Here is a 24,137-nt window from a genome sequence, read left to right on the forward strand (position 1 = left end):
AAATAAAATCTTAAAAAAAAAAAAAAAACACTTCCTAACTCTGGGTAACAGGAGACAGGCTGAGTAGGAGGATCACCACCTTCTCAAGGGAGGGTGGCATGAGAAAAAGGGGCACAGTTCCCGGACAGACACCTTGCCCGTCGGTGAGAACCGCAGACCGCATCTCTGCCTGTGTTTTCTTGGCTATCAGGAACTCTCTCCTCTTTTATCAAGCTAAAGGAAAAGCGATAGTAAGTAACACTATCAACTATCAAGATTTATTTCAGAGGATACCAGTGCCCTTTCATGTACAAAATAGGAAAAACAGACTATCCGCCCATGCATGTCACTATCAGAACCAATTAGGGCCAAAACTGAAGAAAACGTGTACCATATTTCCATTTTCTGCAGTAAATTTTCCTTTGAGTTCTAACATAAGAGAGACCTGTTTCACTCAAGGTGGCCATCCCGCTTTCTCCGAACTTTTCTAAGTAAGTTTTTAGTGAGGCATTTTTTTTTTTTAAGTTTGTTTATTTATTTAACTAGTCTCTGCACCCAACATGGGACTTGAGATCAAGAGTCGCATGCTCTTCCAACTGAGCCAGCCAGGTGCCCCTTCATCCATGCATTTAAACTTAATACACATGAAATTCTCATCAAGTCATTCCCCCTTAAGCTCCTTCATTAGCTTCCCATGCCCTCAGGGTCAAGTTTCAACACCTTCCTGTGGCGCCTTGCACCACTTGTTGCTCACTCCCCACAAGGACTCTGCAGTGTAGATGATCCTTCCTGTGCCTTCCCTTGGGAACCGCTCTCCAGCCAGGCTAGGTGTCCACAGAATTTGTTCACTCCCTCTACAGTAGTTGCACATTTGCCATCATTTGATTAATTATGTGAAGTGATTTTGATGGGGGCCATGTCTACTTTGTTCACCACAATATCCCCCCCATATCTAGTGTATAAAAAGCACTCGAAAATATTTTTCGGCTGACTGACTGGCTTCTTGCTTTCCGAAGTGTGTGTGAATTTAATCTTCCTTGTATGAGTTGAGCCCACTTTGAAACTTGATACACTATTTGTTGTTCTCTTAAGATGAGTGATTCGTGGTGTTTGCTTGTTTTGGGAATTACATGGACACTATGGACACTACAACCCAACACCAAAAAACAGTCTTATTTAAAAATGAGCGGGGGGGGTCTGGGGGGCTCAGTCAGTTAAGGGTCTGCGTTAAGCTCAGGCCATGATCCCAGTGTCCTGGGATCAAGCCCCACATCATGGGGCTCGGCTCCCTGCTCAGTGGGAGCCTGCTTCTCTCTCTCCCTATGCCCCTCTCCTCTGCTCACACACTCTCTCTCAAATAAATAAAATCTTGAAAAAAAATAAAAATTACAAACCATCAGTGGCAATGGCAGGCTACTTGTAGTGGCTTCGCAGGATTGGACTTAAGTCAGACAAGCCACTGGTAAAAGTGAGCAGTAATGGTAGACAATGTAGCCAACAGTTAGAAGAGGTCACAAGCATGTACGAGATGCTTCCATCCTTCTACCTCCCAAAAAACCCAAGACACGAGCAAGGATACGCTATGGCAATCAAGTCCCAAATCAACATACCCCTATAATTGGGGCAGTTAAGGTTGATATGAGCTGAATTCTCCAGGCACCCAAAAGCCCACACACGCTGGTTAGTACGCAATCATGGCTCCCACCTCGTAGCAGAGCCCAAGTTAGGACTCTACTGGTTAGGCTTCTCTATGCCAGCACAAACCTTTTCCATATTTGGGTTTACCAGCTCCATGTAAGAGCCAGTCAAAATTATCCCTGCAGATAGAATCCAGATGGACGTGGTCTGTTGCATAAAACAGGATTTCTTCCTTTCTGTTGTTCATCTTCATTTTTTTCCTAACAGAGGAAAGGTGAGACTTAATACCCAGAGCATTCCTCTCTCACTCTAGTTAATGACACTAATCCCGATAAAGTCTAATCGTCTTAAAATGGGATTCCACCCATTTTCAGAACAGAGCTCCTAACATGAATGCCCCAGGTGCTGAAAAGTAAACTTATGAGGGCCTTTAAACGACAGATACATTAAATCAGAGAATCCTAACACCGAAGCTGAGAGAAGTTCGAGTTTACAACATGAAAAGAACAACCAGTCACTGAAGAAACTCTTGACTATAAAATAAACCCATAAATAGGTTTATTTTTTTTTCCTTCCCGCCTCCCCCACTCCCGTCCCAGTGAATAGGTTTTAAACCACAGCACTTAATTAATCCTTTCAAAACTCTGTGTTTAAAAAAAAAAAAAGAAAAGAAAACCCCAGAAGGTGGCCACCAACCTTTCAAAAGCACTCAAGAGCTTTGTGTTCTTGATCTTCCTTATCCTTTCGACCTTGAAATTTTTCATGGAAGCTTTAAAATAGGTATCTATCTTGATATATTCCAGAACCCGACAAGGGATATCTGACAGCTAAAAAATTTGAAAAAAATATGTAAAATGGGAAAAGCATGTACATCCACACACGTGACCCCCTATACCATGGAGTGTCCTTGCCAAGCCTCTGATAGCAGGTGGGATAAGCTGGCTTAGGATCTCCACATCTTAATAATGAACTAGCTGGCCCTGGGCCCATCTATGCAGGCTGACTTGGGGCTAGCTTTATGCTTAAAGGCAAAGGGACACCCCCCTGAAGGTGTCAGATTTACTTGAAGGACCCGGTGAGTTCCTTGCCTAAAGCTAGAGCAAGGCACCCAAGTAGAGAGGCCTGCATCCAAAGCTGGAGCATGACACCCAAGCTAAGTGATCTAGAAAGAGTCCTGCCCCATCCAAGGTAGGTGATGAGGTGAGGCAGTGTGTGGGTCCCACAGAAGCCTGCCTTTGAACTCCAGCTAACAGACAAGGATTTCCAGTGCTCCCATCCATGAAGTGGAGATGATAATGTGTATGTCAGAAGGTTGTTGTTAGGATGTGCGGTAAGAGATGGTGTGTGGCTGGATGGTGAGGTACCCTGTGGAGGGCGGTTGTTCTCTGGGAAGGTAACACCGTTACCACTGGGATGCCACTGAATCTTGACCAGAGTTTTACAGAAACCATCCATCCTTTCATCCAAACAAATATACACATTGACAGCTAAATGCTTTCCCCCTGCCTTTAAACAATTTATACACCAGAAGGTAAAAACCAAGTACCTCATAGCCATCAGATCCAAAGTCCCACTGAGGAAGCAGTGCGGGGGATAAAGGGTCTGACCGGGGCGGTGCCAGCTGATAGCTACAAAGAAGAGAAAGAATTCACTTCGTTCCCTGTTCCATATGCCCAAGTTCTATCCCCCAAAATTCCAGCCCCGAAGCAAGGGTTTCCCAGAGAATTCTTTCTTTCCCAGAGAATTCTTTATTTGGGGTTATATTCCTGCATATTCCTGGTGTAGATGTACTAGTAATCATGCTTTTAAAAAAAAGTCATTATTCATAATTTGATAAATTAATGTTATTTTCCCACTGACTTAAAATGCAAAGCACTCATTCCTTTTTAGATTTCTGCCCAACCTTCAGAGAACCTAATACGTGAGCAATAAGATATCTTACAGCATCTATGCAAAACAATCAAGACTGAGGCCCCAGGATCAGGGGGGCGATACGCTGAGGCACGGGGGAAGAATTCTGCTGTCTTTCCTGTAGGAACTGTATTTCAGGGTATAGTTATCCAGGAGGAAAAAGTCTTCTTTATAGACAATTCATAGCTATTACCTGCAGAATTGACAGGATTAGAAAACCACCGTTTTGTAACCCTTAGTGAAATAATGGACTGAAACAATGACCCCCCCCCCATTAGCTACTATAACGAGCCAGTGAGAGATCAGATGCTGAACAGAGGGGTCACACTGGACCGACCTGAACCCCTCGGCTCATCTCCATCATTAACAACAGGACAACTAGACATTACGTACTTCTTACTATAGTGTGGCAGGAAGCAAAGTACCACGTCTATAGCTTTCTTAACCAAAAATGGAGCCTGAGTCTGTCTAATCAAGCCTCTACACCTAACCATCAACTCACAGAAATTACTTATCAGATAATTACTTATCAGATGCCCCCACGGGCATACAGTTTGATATATTTTGAATCTGGGAAATTCTATAAGGATGAATCACCCGATTTCTTAAAAAAAAAGAAAGAAAGAAAGAAAATGAGGGGATGTAATAGATTAAGAGGTTTAAGAGACAAATCTACCCAAATCCAATGTACATACCTTGTTTGGATAAAAATTTATATAAATCAACTACAAAAATGCCATGCTTGATTTTCCACCTGCCTTGAAGTCTGTTTTACATAACCACATTATTCCCCGGGGTGGGGGGGAGAGCCCATCTCCACCGTGTAACAATGTAGATTTCACTGAGTTTCCGGAGCAGACAGAGGAGGGTGACACTGAACCCCCACAGCAAAGTGTCCTTTAAACAATCCCCTTTCGTCTCATGTATCATTGTCCAAATCTCCTCCCTCAGGCAGCTAACACATCCCTCTCTTCTTCCATTTCTTTCTCTGCCGCCTCCCCTTGTTAAATCCACTCAGCTGCACTAAAGACACACAGAAGAACCCACAACAAACAAAACGCCTTTAACTGTGCACTTGACTACTCCCGAGGCTCACCCCATCGACCGGGCCATTCACGGTGAAGAAGCTGGGACCCCGGCATGGGAGGTTTGCCCCACGTGCCCTGCGAATCCCAGGGAGATGGATTTCCTGCTCGCCCACCCTTCTGGGCCCCCTGTACTGCTTCACGAGCGCAGATGATGCAAGAGGAAACCACGGTGGAATGAAAGCAGGAAGAGTTCAAGAGCACACGTTGGTGAGATCAGTGGGTGACTGTCTTGAGAGCCTGCCAGGCGCAGTGTTTCCAAACACTTACCTGAACCCACTTTTAATCTGCTCCACATCCTTGTACGACATAAATTTTGGCCTTCTGACCACACGTTTTTGGGTCCTGGAAGCTACGTTTGTCTGAATCATGCCTTTAGAGAGAGAAAGGAAAACAAAAACCAACAATTAGTCCTAGAAAATGATGTCCTGTTATTTTTTTTTTAAGATTTTATTTATCTATTTGATAGAGATCACAAGTAGGCAGAGAGGCAGGCAGAGAGAGAGGATGGGAAACAGGCTTCCCGCTGAGCAGAGAGCCCAATGCGGGGCTTGATCCCAGGACCCTGGGATCATGACCTGAGCCGAAGGCAGAGGCTTTACCTACTGAGCCCCCCAGGCACCCCTCCTGTTATTTTCCTTAGGCTAGTACCACAGCAAATATGCATGGCTGAACTGTAAAAGGTATGAACAAAGAAAATCTTTTCAGATGGGAATTGCTCATGATTAAAGACTTGTATCCTTCCCTGCCCTTCTGATAAGACCCAGGAAACAAAGAGGCAATGAGAGGAGCAGTCTGCAATTAATCTAATCTGTAAATCAAAGTCAGAGAGTAAAGGGAAGGACCAGCGCAGCCAGATAACAAGACATCCTCTCGGTAAGCTGCCCTAAACCAGGCATCAGTGATTCTGGGTTGGAATGTGGTAGCTATATCTTGAAGGATCTTCAAGTGTGAAATGTCATTGTCTGTCTTTTTTTTTTTTTTTTTAAGATTTTATTTTATTTACTTGACAGACAGAGATCACAAGTAGGCAGAGAGACAGAGGAGGAAGCAGGTTCCCCGCTGAGCAGAGAGCCTAGGGTCCGATCCCAGGACTCTGAGATCATGACCTGAGTGGAAGGCACAGGCTTTGACCCACTGAGTCACCCAGGTGCCCCGAAATGTCATTTTCAATTCATGCACCTTGTTGACCCAGGCCCAAGTTGCAGCCAGAGGGAGCTCTTTACAAAGTAAATCTTCTGGGTGTCTGAGCATGTGATTCTTGGTTTCAGCACAGATTGTGATCTCAAGATGCTGGGACTGGGCCCTACATCAGGCTCTGCTCTCGGTGGGGAGTCTACATAGGATTCTCTCTCCCTCCTCCTCTGCCCTTCCCCCGCCTACACACTTGTGCTTTCTCTCACTCTCTCAAATAAATAAAATTTAATAAAATTTAACAAAATCAATTTAATTGTATTAAATTAAGTTTAAATTAATCAAAAATTGATTCAATTATTGAATTAATTTAAATCCTTAATTAATATTTAAATTATTAAATTTAACAAAATTAAATTGATTTTGTTAAATTAATTAAATTTAATTAAAATTGATTTGATTTAATAAAATAAAATATTTTTAAAAAAAGAAATCATCTTACATTGCTAGTGAAAGTATAAAATGGAACAAACGCTTTGGAAAACAGTTGGACAGTTTCTTACGAAGTTAAACACAGAGTACCTACTTGATTGAGCAATCCCGCTCTCTTGTACTTAACCAAGAGAAATGAAAACTTACACCCACACAAAGACTTGCATTTAAATGATTCAAGTGGCGTTATTCTAATAACCAAGAAGTGAAAACAACCAAAAAGGGGTGCCTGGGGTGGCTCAGTCATTAAGCGGCTGCCTTCGGCTCAGGTCATGATCCCAGGGTCCCACTTCCTACTCTCTGCTCAGCAGGAAGCCTGCTTCTCCCTCGCCCACTCCGTCTGCTTGTGTTCCCTCTCACTGTCTCTCTCTCTCTCTCTATCAAACTAATAAATAAAATCTTTAAGAAAAAAAGAAAAGAAAAGAAAAAAAAGAACAACCAAAAATACTAAGTATGAATAGATAAAAACAAACCATGGTATAGCTTTAAAATTAAGCATGACTCAGCGTTGAAAAGGGAAGAACTACTGTATGTGCAATGACACAGACGGGTCTAAGAAACATCCTGAGTGAAAGAAGTCAGCCCCATGCAGAGCTCATATCATAAGCTGTTCTTTATATGATGTCCTAGAATAGATAAAACTAATCTACAGGGACAGAGAACGAATGGGGGTCGGAGGAGACCGACTGCAAAAGGAGCGTGAGGAAATTTTTGGGACTGATGGGAATGTTCTAGAGCTTGATCAGGAGAGCAGTTGCATCCATATGTCAGTGCTCACCCAATTGGACACTTAAAATGGATGCATTTGGGGCGCTTGGGTGGCTCCGTTGGTTGAGCCCTGCAGTGCTGGGACCAAGCCCCGCGTCTGGCTCCCTGCTCAGCCGACAGTCTGCTTCACCAGTCTGTTCCCTCTGACCCTCCCCTTAGCTGTGTGCTTGCTCTCTCTCTCTCTCTCTCAATTAAATAAAATCTTAAAAAAAAAAAAAAGGAAGTATTTTATTGAAGCAATTATGCTTCAGTATAGTTGATGCAAAGTGAACAAACATAGCAATAAAAAGATAAAATGAGGGGCGCGTGGGTGGCTCAGTGGGTTAAAGCCTCTGCCTTTGGCTCAGGTCATGATCCCAGGGTCCTGGGGATCGAGCCCCAGATCGGGCTCTCTGCTCAGCAGGAAGTCTGCTTCTCCCTCTCTCTCTGCCTGCTGCTTTGCCTACTTGTGATCTCTATCAAACAAATAAATAAAATCTTTTTTTTTAAATTATAAATAAATAAATAAGATAAAATGAGATGGTGTGGGGAGCCCAGGTGGCTTACTTGGTTAAGCATGGGATTCTTGATTTCGGCTCAGGTCATGATCGCAGGGTCATGGGATCCAGCCCCAGTCTGCCTGTGCGATCAGGCAGGAATCGGCTCTACTCCCTTCTCCCTCTGCCTGACCCTCTCTGCCCTTGCCCCGCTCATCCACATCCCCCTCAAAATAAATGAATAAGTCAATGCCCTGGTGGCACGACTCCGTTCCAACCCTTGGTGCGGCTCTCGTCTCTTACAGACCTTCTCAGTGTTCTTTGAAACCTCCAGCTTGTCCGCCGTTCACAGTCTTAGTTCCAGCCCTTCCCTCTCTTGGGGGGGGCTCGCCTTCCCCTGTGCACGGGCTGCGGCCTCCCTACCAAGGGTTCCTCCGTGGACAAAACTGGGTGCTCTCCTAGGGACTCCTCCAATTCCCTGGCTTCTCCATCACACTGCTTTGTTTTCCCCAGAGCTGTCATTACTTTCAGAAATTGCCTGAGGCCCACACCCAGAACAGCGCCTAGCAACAGAGCTGGCACGCCAATACCAGTTTAAGGGATGTCAGAATATAAGAAATAAGAAAAAAATCACCTAGAATACCACAAACTGCTCTGAACTAGTTTCTATGAACCAAGTGAACAAAACTGCAGTTCAAATTTCTCCAGGTTTGGGAACAAGGTACATTGCTGGTTCTCCTCCCGCCACCCCTTTTTTTAATTGCCAAAACAATAGGATAACCACCAAAGAAAAAAAACTTTTTTTTATTTAAGCCATTCTTAATTTCACCATCGACAGAAGAGATTTCTGTTTCTTCTTATTCCCTTCTGGCCTTGGTCCACGTGCATACACTGTTGCATTTACCATGCATATTAAATTAAAAAAAAAAACAAAAAACCTCTCATTTGAAAAAAAAAAAAAAACTTTTCATTTGAAATGCAACACCTCAAGAGAAAGGCACGAAAGTTTAAATTTGGAGTTTCTGCCTTTTTCATTTAACAACATTAAATTTTGGTTTGGGTTTTTTTTTTTTTTAAAGATTTTATTTATTTATTTGACAGACAGAGATCACAAGTAGGCAGAGAGGCAGGCAGAGAGAGAGGAGGAAGCAGGCTCCCTGCTGAGCAGAGAGCCCGCTGCGGGGCTCGATCCCAGCACCCTGGGATCATGACCTGAGCCGAAGGCAGAGGCTTTAACCCACTGAGCCACCCAGGCGCCCCCTAAATTTTGGTTTTAACTGTGCAGTTTTCATAATCATATTTTAACCAGTACTCCACCAAAATTTAATACCGCAATTGGTTTGGTCACTACAGGGCTAACCTACAGGCTGTTTCTCTACTGCAGTATGTCAAATAGGGGCTTTACTAAAGATCTTTATGCTCATTGCTTTTTTTTTTTCCCCCTCCTGGTGAATTATTTCCTTAGAATGATTCTCAAGAAAATGAAAAAGCAGGCTTCATGCCCAACATGGGGCTTGAACTCATGACCCTGCAATCAAGAGTCACATGATCTACTAAGCCAGCCAGGCACCCTAGAGCAAGCATTTTTTACTATCTCTTGATATGGAGAACCAGACTGCTTTCCAACATACAGTAATTGGTGTAACGGCCTTTCGAAGCTACATTCCTCAATCACAGTAACTGATATAGGGTACAGATGTCAGGTGCCACCTGGAATGTCAAGGACCTGACAAAGTCTTTACCTCTTTCAAAGCACCTGCAGGGTGCCCCGAAAGGGCAACCATCCGACCATATGCAAGAAAGTGTCCCAGGGGTGCAGCCGATGGGACAGTACCTTCAGAGGGAAGGCCGTTCCTGCCCTGATCTCTTACTAAACGCAACAGACTGATGGAAGCTAAGCGGAAGGTACAGCAAGGTTCTAGAGTTCTGAAGGCACCAGTGGGCCCCAGCAAAGTCTCTGCTGTTGTCAGAGCCGAGGCTCTCGGGCACAGGTCTCCTGACAGCCGCTGGCTGCCACCCCACCGTGCTGCCGGCCTTGCTGAAAAGCACGGCCTGCACCTCCGCTCTACTGCCACCGCCACGTGGACACCGCATGCCACATCCCAACAACGGGCATCACTGCCAAATGCTAAGTCTTACCCGCGAAACTCAGCTCGTAGTTCTGGGAGCCCACGTGGAATGCCACAACACCCCTAGGATGGCCCAGGAAGAAGGACTCCAGGTAGGAAGAGTCGATGCTAGAAGCTTGGTGACTGTCAGCCTAATTAAAAAAAAAAAAAAAAACAAAGTTAAAGACACTTCAGGCTAGGCTTTTGAGAAACCTCAACCATTATATCTCACACAATTGTATTTTAGCCATGGGATTTCAACAGGAATGCATCTTGCCTCCCAAACCAGACTGCAAAGGCAGCCGGCTTGGGGCCACGTCACATGGTCTCGTGGTGTCCCCATCACGGGGCTAGAAGAGACCAGTCTACTTTCAGAAACGGACCCTACGCTTGGGGGATGCCTGAAAAACAGGGTTCTTTACAATGTCCTTTTCACACCTTCTATAAAATAAGACCCAAGCATACAGAGCCCCCCAAACCCACGGAACAGAAATCATGTCTGCCGTCGCTGTCGAACAGAATCTAACACTCAGGCATGAAGTCAGACACCGTAGCTGTTTTTAGCCCATCACGTGTGAGGAAGCAGGCTGGAGTTGTCCTAAAAGGCAGGGAAGCTCCCATGGGCCCACTGTGGTCCCAGTGTAGACGACCCACCCCTTCTTCTCTGCCCTGAACCACAGTGAGCAGATAAAATGGACCACCCCCTCCCTCCAGTCGGTCAACAACATTGAAAAAGCACTTGGATTTGCCTCTCACTGGGACTGTGTAATGAACGAAGAAAGGAGCACAGCCCCCCAACAATGTGAAGACAGAATCTGGTCTCAAGGCCTGTATGAAGGGTCTGAGCCTCAGAATGAGTGGAGTAAAGGGAAGTGTGTTGATTCTGGTCAGGAGACGAGCCAGGCCACCATTCCACTGTCCACAGCCTGTGCCGGGGTGGCAGACCAGGGCGGACTGGATGTAAGCCCGAAAAGCAGGGGTTCCCAATACGTAATGGTGAAGAGACGCTTGTTCCTTATGATCTAGAATGGAGGAGCTAATGACAGATAATTCCCAGCCGGTGGCAGGGAGGGTCTCCCCCTCTCTTTAAGGACAAGACCTCAGCTACACCCACCCCTTCCCCCTTCCCCGGGGAACACACTTGCTGGATGTAAAGGGAGGGGCCACCTCAAAAGCCTCCAAGTAAATCCTCCTGGATGGAGAAGGGCCTGAACTAGGTCTCTTTAGCCTGGAGAGGACTACGGCGAGGTCAGGGAAGCTGGGTTCGGGTATCCGCACACGGCCCAAAGCGGGAATAAAGAGAATGAGGTTCAGAAGCTAGAACCAGGACAGAGGGCTGGAAGTGGCACAGAGGCAGAACTTCCTGAATGACAGCATCCAACCATGAAGCCACACCTCGAAGGGGTTTGTTGCACCAGCTGCTGGGACATTACCCACCCAGGTAATTGTACAGGAGATTGCCACCAGCAGTGGGCAGGAGGAAGTGAGACTGCCACGATTCGATGAGGGGGGGTGAGTCACATGCCCCCTTAGGATCCCAAAGAGCAGCCAATGTGGGCAAATGCCTACGGACACAGAACACAGAGGCTGGCAAGGCAGATCTGTCACCTCTGGGGACCCTGGTCTGCCACCTCGAATCTCTGTCCTAACCTCCCATTCTGATAGATGAAGTCCTGGGTCCTTCCACCACCAGCTCAGCTCAGCAGGACCCTGCTCCTGGCTGGAAGGAACCTCACATGCTCTGGGCCAGAGCCTTTCACACTTTAATTTGTGTGTGAATCATGGTGGGCGGGGCGGGGAATCCTGTGAAAATGCAGACCAAGGGGCGCCTGGGTGGCTCAGTGGTTTAAGCCGCTGCCTTCGGCTCAGGTCATGATCTCAGGGTGCTGGGATCAAGTCCCACATCAGGCTCTCTGCTCAGCGGGGAGCCTGCTTCCCTCTGTCTCTCTCTGTCTGCCTCTCCATCTACTTGTGATTTCTCTCTGTCAAATAAATAAATAAATAAATAAAATCTTTAAAAAAAAAAAAAAAAAAAAGAAAATGCAGACCAAGATTCAGGGAACAGGGTTTTTAATTCTGCTTGTCAGAGGGCTCCCGTGGTGCCCATGTTGCTGGTCTGGGACCTGACTTCAACTCACAAGGCTTTGGGGTCTGCACCCGGGTTGTCTGCTGGAACTTTCTGGAATGTTTCCCTGAAAATGTTTTCTTGCGTTTTCCTGTTTGATAGACACTAGCTACAGGTAGCTGTCTGGTACTGGTGTGACCAAGGAAATGAAGTGTTCATTTTATTTGAATGTAATGAATTGAATGAAAACGAAATAGTCACCACAAGTGGCTAGTGGTTGTCCTACTGGACAGAGTGAGGCAATTTCTGTGTCTGAGTGTCTGAACAGCCCAGTGTGCCTCCCACTTGGTCCACCTGCGGGTCCTTTCCTCACACCGTACTCCAGTTCTGAGTAAGTGAAGGAATGAATGAGCAACAAGACCTTCAATGATTTATTCTCTCAAAAGACTTGAATGTGTACCTCCATTTCCATAACCGGGTCCTGGCTTTTGCCCTGCGCCCACATCACTGCCTTGGCTTCTAGAGCGACGGCGTGCCTTCACTTTGGGTGATGCACCAACCCTTGGGTGGCCAAAGCCATTTTCCTAGTTTCTACTAGAGAGACTCCTAACCCAGAAATCTGAGTTGCCCCAACTTTTATTAAAAATTCAGCTGCAAGAAATAAAACCTGTAGGACTCTCCCCATCTGAAGGCTATACAGTCCATTCTTCTCTCCAAATAGTCTAAACTCTACACTGGATCAAACCAGGCCATCAAAGAGCTACAGACTTGACCCATTTTTACTTCACCTGGACAGACAGCAAGGAAAACATCAAACCTAGGGCCTATTTTCCTTCGTTTTTTAGTAACAGAAGAGCCGAGGGCACCCGGGTGGCTCATTCGGGTTGGTGACTGCCTTTGGCTCAGGTCATGATCCTGCGGTCCCGGGATCAAGTCCCACTTCAGGTTCCCAGCTCCACGGGGAGTCTGCTTCTCCCTCTGACTTTCTACCCTCTCATGTTCTCTCTTATTCGTTCTCTCTCTCAAAATAAATAAATAAAATCTTAAAAAAAAAAAAAACAACAGAAGAGCCAACTCAAGTTATATAATGATGGGTCTAATTAATATGAGGGAGTCATAATTTATTCACTTCACCAAGAACATATGCCACATATTAAAGGAATCCAACAACCTTCTACATGTTTGCATAAAGTTCCAGGTTACATTCCAGAACCCTGCACTTAACGCAGACTGAATGTCCCAAGGAGAACTTCGTATCAAGAGGTTCTATCAGACAGGACTCCTGGGTGGCTCAGTTGGTTAGGTGTCTGCCTTTGGCTCAGGTCATGATCCTGGGAGGGGCCCCGAGATAGAGCCCCACACAACAGGCTCCCCCCTCAGCTGGGAATCTGCTTCTCCCTCTCTCTCTGCCTCTCCCTGCTGTTCATTCTATCCTTCGGCCACCTCCCCGCTGCTTGTGCTCTCTCCCATTCTCTCTCTGACAAATCAGTGAAATCCTTTTTTTAAAAAAAAGTTTCATCAGAAGTTTCTTGGGGCACCTGGGTGGCTCCGTGGGCTAAGCCTCTGCCTTCAGCTCTGCCTTCAGCTTCAGCTTGATCCTGGGATCAAGCCCGGCATCGGGCTCTCTGCTCAGCGGGGAGCCTGCTTCCTTCTCTCCCTCTGCCTGCCTCTCTGCCTACTTGTGACCTCCGTCTGTCAAATAAATAAATAAAATCTTTAATAATTAGAAAAAAAAGAAGTTTCTCGATTTCTTGATGTTTTACTAGGGAACATGAGCACTGGAACTTGTGTACATTTAAATGTCATCTATTTCCCCACTGACAGTCCTCCTTGGCTTCTGGGACCCCTGATGACCCTAGAATGCAAATCGTTTCCAACCCTCTTCCCTCTCTTACCAAAAGCCACAAGTATTTGACATAAGAACCACTGAGGCCTACGGTTTATTTTTATTTTAACCAAGGCTAATTAATTTGAGTTTGTCGTACCTATTTCCACAGTCAACTCACAGAATCACTTTTACAGAACTGCACTTTGACATCAGCCTTGGCTGGACCATGGAGAGAACCTGGACAGTGGTTGGCATCACAGGGGTTTTCACTCCATCCTGTTCTACAAGCCACCACGGAACAGAGAAGAGTGAAGGAGACAGAGACCAAGAGACAAGGCTGTGAGCCCCTCTCCTATTTCCACAGGGCAGCTCTGCTCTACCCCCCGATCCTTCGTTTGGGTTCTGTGAGCGACGGTTTGCTGACACGGATCTGCTGCAAAGCCAGCAGGGAAACCACTGTACCACAAAGAGCGGAGCCGGGAGGGCTCCTGGGGAGGCCCTCACAGGCTGCTCCCCTCTCTGTGGCCCCAGAGGAGAGGGTCTCCTCAGGTTCCATTGACAGAAAAAAAGCAACATTTCTCCTGAGGAACTGCTGTGTTCTCCCTGGGGAGGCACAGCTGATCCTGTGACAGACGGTGCTTCCCCTCGTGCTCTGGGTGTGAGGCCGCTCACAGCCAAACTCAGGGCCCCTCGACGTCTATGCGGAATAAAACCTTTCGCTGGCATTTCATTGTCCCCACTTTGGCTCTGGCTTCATTTTTTTTTTTTACTTGTTTTATTTTATTTTATTTACTTATTTGTTTGTTTATTTTTAAAGATTTTATTTATTCATTTGTCAGGGAGAGCGAGCACACAAGCAGGGGGCAGACAGAGAGGGAGAAGCAGACCCCCCGCAGAGCAGGGAGCCCTATGTGGGACCCAGAATCATGACCCCAGCAGAAGGGGGTCAGGTAACTCCCCTATCTGAACTTCTACCATCTGTTTCCAAGTCCCTGGGGTGGGGAAGTGGGGAGGTACACCTGCTGTCTTCCAGGTCCGGTCCTGCCCATCCGCCTGATTCCAGACCCTGCCGGGATCCTGGAGACCAGCCCTCTGATCTCTCACACCCTGCCTTCTCCACGGGCTGGAAGTAGGAGTCTCTGTGTGTTTACAAACTCACACAGAGGAAGCTGGCTCAAGGTTCCACCTCAGTCCCTGATCGTGAGGAAAGAAGGGTGTGGGCCTGACTCAGGTCTCAAGCGTTTCCTTGTAAATAATTCACAGATGCTGTTGCTTCTGACAACAGAGTGTATGCTTGCTAAGAAAAATGCAAATACAGCTGTGGGGAACATGAAAAAGCACTATTGCCACTACCCTGTCCTCTTTTTTTTTTTTTTTAAAAGATTTTATTTATTTATTTGACAGAGATCACAAGCAGGCAGAGAGGCAGGCAGAGAGAGAGGGAGGAAGCAGGCCCCCTGCTGAGCAGAGAGCCCCATGCAGGGCTCGATCCCAGGACCCTGAGATCACGACCTGAGCTGAAGGCAGAGGCTCCAACCCACTGAACCACCCAGGCGCCCCTACCCCGTCCTCTCTTGCGTCAAACATTTTATAGTGATTTTTCTGAAGATGTCAAGAGCCTCCATGAGGAGAAAGGTACTCACCTCTTCTCCATATTCAACCCATTTGTCTGACTGACTCTTCCAGTACCAAATCCATCTCGTGGCAAAGACAAAATTGGTCAGCACTATGACAGACGAAGGCGTGGATATGCGTCGGATAGGATTAAAATTACAAGTCATTTTCTGGAAATCGATGTCTTTATCTCCAATAGAAAAGCTGAGAGAGAAAAGCTTAAAGTTAACAGAATATTTCAGCGACCTCCATCTTCTAAAATCTGTTCTTCCCTAACAAAAGCAGGGAATTAAGATTTTCGAGCTGACCGGGATCTTTTAATTTTTTTTTTAAGATTTTATTTATTTATTTGACAGACAGTGATCACAAGTAAGCAGAGAGGCAGGCAGAGAGACAGAGAGAGGAGGAAGCAGGCTTCCTACCAAGCAGAGAGCCCAATGTAGGACTCGATCCCAGGACTCCAAGAACATGATGTGAGCTGAAGGCTTTAGCCCACTGAGACACCCAGGTGCCCCTAAAGTTTCTTTATAAAGCTCCAGGTCATACATAAATAAGAAGAAAAAAGCTAAAATGCAGATAGGGTAGGTAAGTTACCCACCCCATATAGTTAATGATGTCACAAAATATATTCTCTCCTCAACAAATACGCCAGAATAAAGTGGACCCACAAAAAAAAAAAAAATGATTGGCTCAATATCAGAAACTCCCATTAGGTCGGATTTTTCAAGAATTATTATTTAAATAGCTACAGGAAGCCTGGAAGGTTAAAGTTCTTTTCATAATAATATTAAGACATTATTTTGCCTTTTTCACTTTCATACTCTCCCAGGTGCACAGTGGAGTTTTCCAGAGGCTACAGGATGTGTGATTCTACAACAGATTAAAGAGATTTTTCAAAATATAAAACAATGTCATTCATCTGAATGACTTTTTCTGTTTCGCTTTGGAGAACAGTATTATTTAGTTATACATACATATATATAGTTATTACATGTAACTATTTATAGTAATTATATCTACTTACAGGTAGATGAAAATATGGTATTTATGTTACCATAAATGAGTTTATTGTTATTTTTCAATGAATCCATAAATATTGAATTCTTTTCAGTTTTGATTTTAATATGGTAAATATTGACAGCTATAAGTCACATAAACAGAAGTTCTTTGGGATCTTCAATATACCTGAAGACTGTAGAGGGGTCCTGAGACCAACAAGGTGGAAAATTTATTGCTCTAAGAAACACCTCCTAAATCAGTGGTTCCCAATAAAGAAGTTTTATCCCCCAGGGAACACACAGCACAGTTGAAAGACATTTTTGGTCTACAACAGGAATCTAGTGGATAAAGGCCAAAAATACTGCTTAAACAGCCCCCCAAAACAAATAATTATCTAACCCCAACAGTGCTAAAATTTCGAAAGCCAGCTTCAGATTTACCTGGGGGGGGCGGGGTAGAAACACATCTCCAAACAAGAAGGTAGCTGATGCTGCCCCCTAGTGGCAACATGCAGTAACACAATCTCCACCAAAAATTCACTCTAAGATGATGGCATGTAAACCATTGCCCCACCCCACCCCACCCCACCTCTACCGCCGCAAAGAATTTCCTTATAACAGAAAGGAGGAGGAGGAGGAGGAAGAGCGGGAGAAGGAAACAGAATCATAAATACAGAAAACAAATCGGTGTTGCCAGAGTTTGGGGTGGTGTTGGGGGATGGGCAAAATAGGTGAAGGGGAGTAAGAGGTACAAACTTCCGGTTATAAAATAAGTCACAGGGATGAAAAATACAGCATAGGAAATGAGGGGGGGAAAGGAGTTTCCTTAATAAAACTAGGATGCACCTTATAAATATGGTCATGAGAGCTATCACCCAGTTCAACCCCTGGCAGAAACAGAAATGTAAGGTATCCTTTTAGATACCTCCAGGATAGAGAAAAGAGCAAACATAAAAGAAGATATGAAATGCTCAAGTAGATAACAAAATTCTGCACTAGAACTATATGAAATTACTCAACTTGTGTTCCACAGCTATGAAATTAAGCCAGAGGCTCTTCTGAGCTATCATCACTGGTCCTAGTGTGAGTTCAAAGGAATACCCACCGACCTCTGCAAAGTGTGTGTGTTGTTTGTTTTGTTTTGTTTTGTTTTAACTTTTTTATTTTGCAATGTGTTTTTCTGCAGGACACAGTGATGGTAACTGTGTCACTGCTTATATCACACGAGTTAGCAAACAGTCCCAGAACCCCTAGTATTAGCCAGGCTCTTTGTGACTTCAGATCTAGCTCATATTTTCCTTCATGAACTCAGCAGGCATCTGCCATCTTTATCTCAAGAGGTACCAGAAACCTGAGTGCGATTCTGAACGAAAATGGTTTTTCTCTTCTTGCCATGAGCGTAGCACCATGCTTTGTTTTGATGATACCATGGACCTCACAAGCCAGAGTCTGGCCACCAACTTACGTGTGGATTTGGGGGTCACAATAGGCCTTCTCGATAGTCTCCATGGGCTGGAAGTCCATCCAGGTGTTTCCAAGCCACATCTGCCACCGGTAGGGCAGGTGGAAGTGAACTTTGTTGCAGCTTTCTACAAAGACAGAGAGGAGGTCTGAGGGCCTCTGAGTGGGGGCTCTTACCAATTCAACCAAGTTCGCTGCTGACTCTCCCCACTGAAGGCCTGCCTTTCCCTCTCTGCCCGACCTGCATGCAAGCACATTTCCAGCGTACGCCTTCGCGCACACTGGTTCCTGCCCACACGGCCCCATATCTGTATCTTCAGCTTCCCTTGTCACCAATAGAGAGACTCATCAGAACACAGAAATTCCCCGCTCCCCAAGGAGTCACTTTATCCACATGGAAATCTGACGTCATCGTAAATGTACTAGTACTGCTTCTGGGGTACATCGTAAATGTACATCGTAATAGTACATCAGAAATGTACTATTACCCCTTCATGGTACCAAGGGGTACCATGGAGACAAAACGCTCTCTAGCGTCCACAACTGTATGCATTTCCCCGAAGCCCAGGCCTAAGATACGGCTCTTCCAGAAGGATTCCCTCACTCATCTCACTCTGCTCTGATCTGACTCGTACTTTGCATTCCCTTAGCCCTAACTCCGTCCCCAGCTGATACTTCTGTTACTTACGCATTTATTTATGTCATGCGGTTTTCTCATTAGTGGATTTTTTTTTAAGAATTTATTTATTTGGCAGAGAGAGATCACAAGTAGGCAGAGAGGCAGGCAGACAGAGAGAGGAGGAAGCAGGCTCCCTGCTGAGCAGAGAGCCCGATGCGGGACTCGATCCCAGGACCCTGAGATCATGACCCGAGCCGAAGACAGTGGCTTAACCCACTGAGCCACCCAGGCGCCCTCATTAGTGGATGTTTTGATGCGCCCTCCACCACAAACTCACAGAAAAAAAGGCCTACCCCATTGCGTGGCTTTCGTCCCCTCCACATGACTGGCACAGGGCTCTGCATAGACAGCTATGAAACGAGTGCTTGCTGGCATTAACATCAGAAGCCCGTTAACACAGGAATGCAGAAAGTAGTTCTGTCTTTAAAAATCTGCATTCTCTGAGGTTTAAATCATTTTGAAATGCTCAAAACACATGTGATTACTTTAGTATTTTTAAGATTTTATTTTTAAGTAAGCTCTACACCCCATGTGGGGCTTGAACTTACAATCAGAGATCAAGAGCCACACGCTCCACTGACTGAGCCAGCCAGGCACCCCGGCATGTGATTACCTTAAAACCAAAAGAGACAGGGGGTGCCTGGGTGGCGAAGCCAGTTAAGCCTCCAACACTTGGTTTCAGCTCAGGTCCTGATCTCAGGTTGGCAAGATCAAATCCCCCGACAGGCTCTGCACGTGGCACGGAGTCTGCTTGAGATTCTCTCTCCCTCTCCCTCTACCCCTTCCACTCACACTCAATCTCTCTCTCTCTCTCTCTCAAATAAATAAATAAAGCCTTAAAAGTGAAATAAAATAAAACCAGAAGAGGCACACTGAAAACTACAGAATCATTCATGACAGTCCACATCTCATGCCCATTCCAATGACGGCTCTAAAACCAAAGCAACACAAAACAAAAGCATATGTTGGCAAGGAGAAGGAGAAACTTGAACCCTTGTGCACTGCTACAGAAAATGTAAAAAGGTATAGCTGCTGTGGAAAATGGTGTGGCAGCTTCTTGAAACATTAAACATGCAATCATCAAAACAAATTGTTTATTTTTTGAAAAGATTTTGGTTTTTTACTTATTTGTTGGAGAGAGAGAGATTTTTAAAAGATTTTATTTTTTTACTTATTTGTTGGAGAGAGAGAGAGAGAAAGAGCACAATCAGGTGAGCAACAGGCAGAGAGACGCCCTGCTGAGCGGGAAGCCCAATGCAGGGCTCGATCCTGGGACTCCAGGATCATGACCTGAGCTGATAGCAGATGCTTAACCAACTGAGCCAACCAGGCGACCCCCAAAACAAATTTTTTGGATAAACACCAAATTACCATGATATCCAGCAATTCCACTTCTGGGTGTATATCCCAAAAGAAGTGAAAACAAGGTTCTGAGCAGATCTCGCACACCCAAGCCGTTAGCAGCATTATTCACAACAGCCAGAGGGTAAGCAACTCAAATATCCATCACAGACGAATGGATAAACAAAATGTGGCAAATACGCACAATAAAATATGACTCAGGTAATTCTCACACAGGAAATTCTCTTTCCTGTGGATGAAACCTGAGGACGCGACACAAAGTGAAAACAGGGCAGCATCACAGAGACAAATCCTGTGGGACTCCCCTCATGAGGGGCTTCTAGTCGTCCTCCTCAGAGAAACAAAAATTAGAACAGCGGCTGCCAGGGACTGGAGACGGGGGAATAAAGAGCTGCTGCTCAAACAGCAGTAGAGTTTTAGTTTTGCAAGACGAAAAAAGAGTTCTGGAAATAGGTTGAAAAATAATGTGACTCTAACCCTACTGACCTATATACTTAAAACCGGTTAGGATGGGGCACCTGGGTGGCTCAGTCGGTTAGGCATCTGCCTTCAGCTCGGATCATGATCTTGGAGTCCTGCAATGGAGTCCTGCCTCGGACTCCACTGCCCAGTGGGGACCCTGCTTCTCCCTCTTCCTCTGCCCTCCTCCCACTCCCGGGCACACGTGCTCTCTCTCTCTCAAATAAATAAATAAAACCTTTTTAAAAAATGATTAAGATAGTAAAATCTATGTTAAGTATATTTTACCACAATTAAAAAGGAAAAAAAAAGCACTTAATTTAAAGACTTAGGATTTCTAGAACACAAGGCCAGAATCTTCCTTTTCTGACACCAGGTGTTGAATCTAAGACCACTAAGGGGTCCAACAGAGGAGCTCCAGGGGATGCCGGGGCCAGGGACAGAGGCGTGAAAGTGAGCAGGCGGTCTCAGGCTACAAGGGCTGCCATCTGTCCCAGACACAGTTCCACGGGACGCAGCTCTGTAGGAAGCCTGGTGGGAGGGGCCAACGAACAAGTGTGGCTCCCAGACTGTGGCATGCAAGACTCTCAGTACATGTGTGAGAAATGGCCACAGAGAGCCCATGGCCCAGAACAGACATGGTGCCTAAAGGACAGGACATGAACTATGGAAGTGTGTCAGCTGGGACACTTTTATTTTTGGATTTTTTTTTTATTTGTTTGCTTTTTGGATATGAAAAGAGGGTCCCTGACAAAGTATATTTCACCTAAACGTGAATCGCAAAAGAAGGAAGTATAATACCACACAGCGATTGGGAACACAGGCTCGCTGGGCAATTTAGAGTCAAAACCCAACTTGGCTACTCTAACCTCTCAGTGCCTCTAGTTTCCACATCTGTGAAATGGGTTAACAACAGAACCTGCTTCTAGGGTTGTTGTGAAGTTTAAAGATGATGCACCTACGTTTCTTGGCAATGCTCCTAATATATAGCAAATGCTCAGTAAATGTCAGCTCCTAGAAAGTCCTTAAGTTACTTACCAACTTGACAGCCCCTACACAGATGGTCAAGACAAATTTCCTTTGAGCCACAATCAGCCATCCTGGAAGAGCTGGTGCTCTCAACGTCCGACGCAAAATCTGTGAAAAAAAGATGATGTGTGGATGCCAATCGTAGGACTTAGACCAAAAATCAAGATACCTGATCTCACAATGGGAGAGTGTATGTAACTGGCACCTTGTTCAAGAAAATTCCAGATTCATGTGTTGCTCATGAGAGCCGAGACAGCCCCTCCATAAAAGCAAACATGAATGTTTGGATCCTGTGAGAGGTATGCTTACTGTTTAACCCATGACCCAACTCCTCCCGTCCTCAGGAAACATGGCGGCGTACCCCACATGATGCAACTATTGGTACTTGTGTCTTCACATCAGTCTCCTCACCAGGACCACCTCTTAACCAAACCCTCTAACTCTGTGCCCTTTAGTAACTACTAGGGAACGTCCCCAGAGAAGCCACCAGCCATAACCGCTCTGCTGCCGACACAAGACATGGCACCTCTGTTGTCCTTCGGTGACTTACATGGAGGATATCTTGGGGTCCTCGCAAGCTCACTGGCGGGGCTAACCAAGACAGGGGCAGAGTTCTGACCATGACTTGCATAAACTGCGCTTTTGTCACTTGAGGAGGATGTAGAGGATGGCACCTTGGACGGAGTACGGACTTGTGGTGTGGGGACAGTGGTCTCCCAAGGTGTCGGCACGACCTCGCCTTCCAGATTCTGACTTCCAAAGCACGACGCATTTTTATCCCCTCTGGATGGCAATGTGAAGTCAAAACCAGCGGCCCCGGTTTTACTGACTCTGAAGGTTTCATCCGCAACCTGACTGGAGCTATCTGGTGTGCCGTGGACAGAGTGATTAGCCCACACTGTCTTCTCTCTGCATGGACCATTCACAGATGCCACGGCAGGGTCGTCGCCACCTGCAACTTTGCCAGTGGTCTGGACATTACCGTGAGTGGTTCTGGCGTCCTGACTCCTAGGTAGCGATTTTTCCCTCTGTCCACTGGTTGCAGTTTTGTAACTGAAAGATCTTGTGGAAGTTGTATCTGCGGCCGTTCCATCAACATTATTATTAAAAAGTGGGCCATACTGGACATTCTGCTTCCCGCTTCTGCCCCCGGCGTTCACACCGTCAGAGGACAGCAGGCCCGTGTTCTTCCAGGCCGTCATGGCATCAGGTGTCTGTGGAGAACCTGGAGGAGAGCCAGAGGCAGCCTGACTCTGGGAAAACAAACTCTCTCTCCCGGTGCCTTTGCCATTCAACGACGATGCAGGGCCCTTCTGGCTGGAAGCAGGCTTTGAATCGGAAGGGAGGTAAACACTACCTTGATTCCCATAAAACAGATCCTTTGGGCTTCCATTCTCGGAAAACCGCTGGCTTCTTCCCACTTGACTTCTTCCTCTGACATGATCCATCTGAGGCGGGACAGGGGAAGGCTGAGGGCCATCCTGACTTCCCAGATGCACGAACTTGTGGGCCAGGTCCTCTACAGGCACGTCCTCCTGGGGAAGCCTGTGGCCAATCTGATCTGCAGCGGCCGCGCAGGACTTCTGAGTAGAGGCTGAAGCCGACGGAAGAAATTCCATGCTGCCGTGAAAGGATCGGTCTCTGCTCTTGCTTCTTCCTCGGTAGGCCGGGTCTCTGCGGTAGGCCGGAGGACCTGGGGAAAAAAAGATGAAACCAGGAAAATGAGCACAACCAAGTGAGGGTTCTCACCATGGTTCCTCCTCAGCTTCTCCAAATTTGCTATCTGAGTTCTGTCAAATTAGTGTCCCCATCTAGTGTGTCTGCACCTTGAGAAGGGTGTTCAAGATGATGAAGAAATCTGTTGTTCTGCTGGAAGGGCAGGAAACACCACCCCCACGGCCTAGGTTGAGACTCAGAGTGACCCTGGATCTTCTCGACTTCTCTCCAGGGCCTCAGATGTAACCCCCAACCCCCCCAGACTCTTAGGTAGGGCTGTCTACTGTGCTTTGGTTCAAAGTCAACTTTCACCACTCTGACTGAGGGAGATGCACGTGAGTGCAAGTCAGGGGGGACTCTCCACGTCATTAAGATTTTGCCCATATTGTAACAAAGGTTCCCAAACAAATTAAAGATTCATCAATCAACCAATCAATCAATCAATCCACTGTGTTAAGGTCTGATTCCATTTAATCTGGTAGTTTTTCCAGAGTTCTTTGTCTCATCGCCAAATGCCCAAGCTTAACTGAGAAACATCAAAAAGAATTAGCCTCTCTCAAGAAATCGCATGAGTCACACTCCCTGGGAAGAGGAGGGAATGAGGGAGCATGCGTGTTTGTGAGTCTGTGTGAAGAGTGTGTGGGGGAGGTAGGTGTGTGTTTGCATGTGTGACATTTGTGTGTGGTGTGTATCATGCTGGGTGTGTATGCACATGTGAGGGGTATATGTGTATGACATATGTGTGGTGTACATGTTTGAGGGCCATTGTATATGTGAAAGAGATACACGTGTGTGATACGTTGTTGGTGTGTGAGAGGTGTCTGTCAGTAAGATGTGCGTGTGTGGTGTGTGTGGTGTGAGGTATGTGTGCATGGTGAGAATGCATGTATGTTTGTGTGTGGCATGTACAAGCGTGGGGTATGTGTGTATATGTGTAGTATGTGTGTTGTGTGTACCTGTGTGTGGTATATGAGCCATGATATTGTGTGTGGGAAGGGGGAAAGAGGGACTTTTCTCCTTCAAACTCAGAGAGCAGCAGTAATAGAGTGGAAGCAAACATCCTTCTCTTGCCAACAAAATAGTTAATTAAGTAAATTAACCAGGAGGGATAATAAAGATCTCTCTCACACACAATGTACTTATTTTGGGAAACTATGCCAGAAAACACCCCTCCAGGGGATCCCCTGTTCAGAGAGCATTGCGATGTAGGAGAAAAAACACCAGAGAGGGGACCAGAACACAGAAGCTCTGCTGTGAAACCTTGGAAATATCCTTATTTATTCACAGTGAAAAACGATTTAAGACTGCTTGTGATAAAAGTCATTTAAAATTTCT

The 24,137-nt window shown here is 45.9% G+C and overlaps 1 protein-coding gene across 1 annotated transcript in view; it reads right to left on the bottom strand.

The window, feature by feature from the left end:
• Positions 1-24,137, bottom strand: part of ZC3HAV1 (zinc finger CCCH-type containing, antiviral 1) — a 58,920-nt gene that overhangs the window by 11,875 nt on the left and 22,908 nt on the right. Inside the window, exons 4-12 of the mRNA XM_004741676.3 lie at positions 21,637-22,779; positions 21,096-21,194; positions 17,562-17,685; positions 15,128-15,302; positions 9,623-9,743; positions 4,884-4,986; positions 3,164-3,245; positions 2,314-2,444; positions 1,744-1,877 (exon numbers count right to left, since the gene is read on the bottom strand). Of these exons, the coding sequence (XP_004741733.1) occupies positions 1,744-1,877; positions 2,314-2,444; positions 3,164-3,245; positions 4,884-4,986; positions 9,623-9,743; positions 15,128-15,302; positions 17,562-17,685; positions 21,096-21,194; positions 21,637-22,779 (2,112 nt within the window). The remainder of the gene's footprint in view (positions 1-1,743; positions 1,878-2,313; positions 2,445-3,163; positions 3,246-4,883; positions 4,987-9,622; positions 9,744-15,127; positions 15,303-17,561; positions 17,686-21,095; positions 21,195-21,636; positions 22,780-24,137) is intronic.

This window comes from Mustela putorius, unplaced genomic scaffold, assembly GCF_011764305.1.
Source record: "Mustela putorius furo isolate JIRA1106 unplaced genomic scaffold, ASM1176430v1.1 tig00003845_pilon_pilon_pilon, whole genome shotgun sequence".
NCBI lineage: Eukaryota > Metazoa > Chordata > Mammalia > Carnivora > Mustelidae > Mustela > Mustela putorius.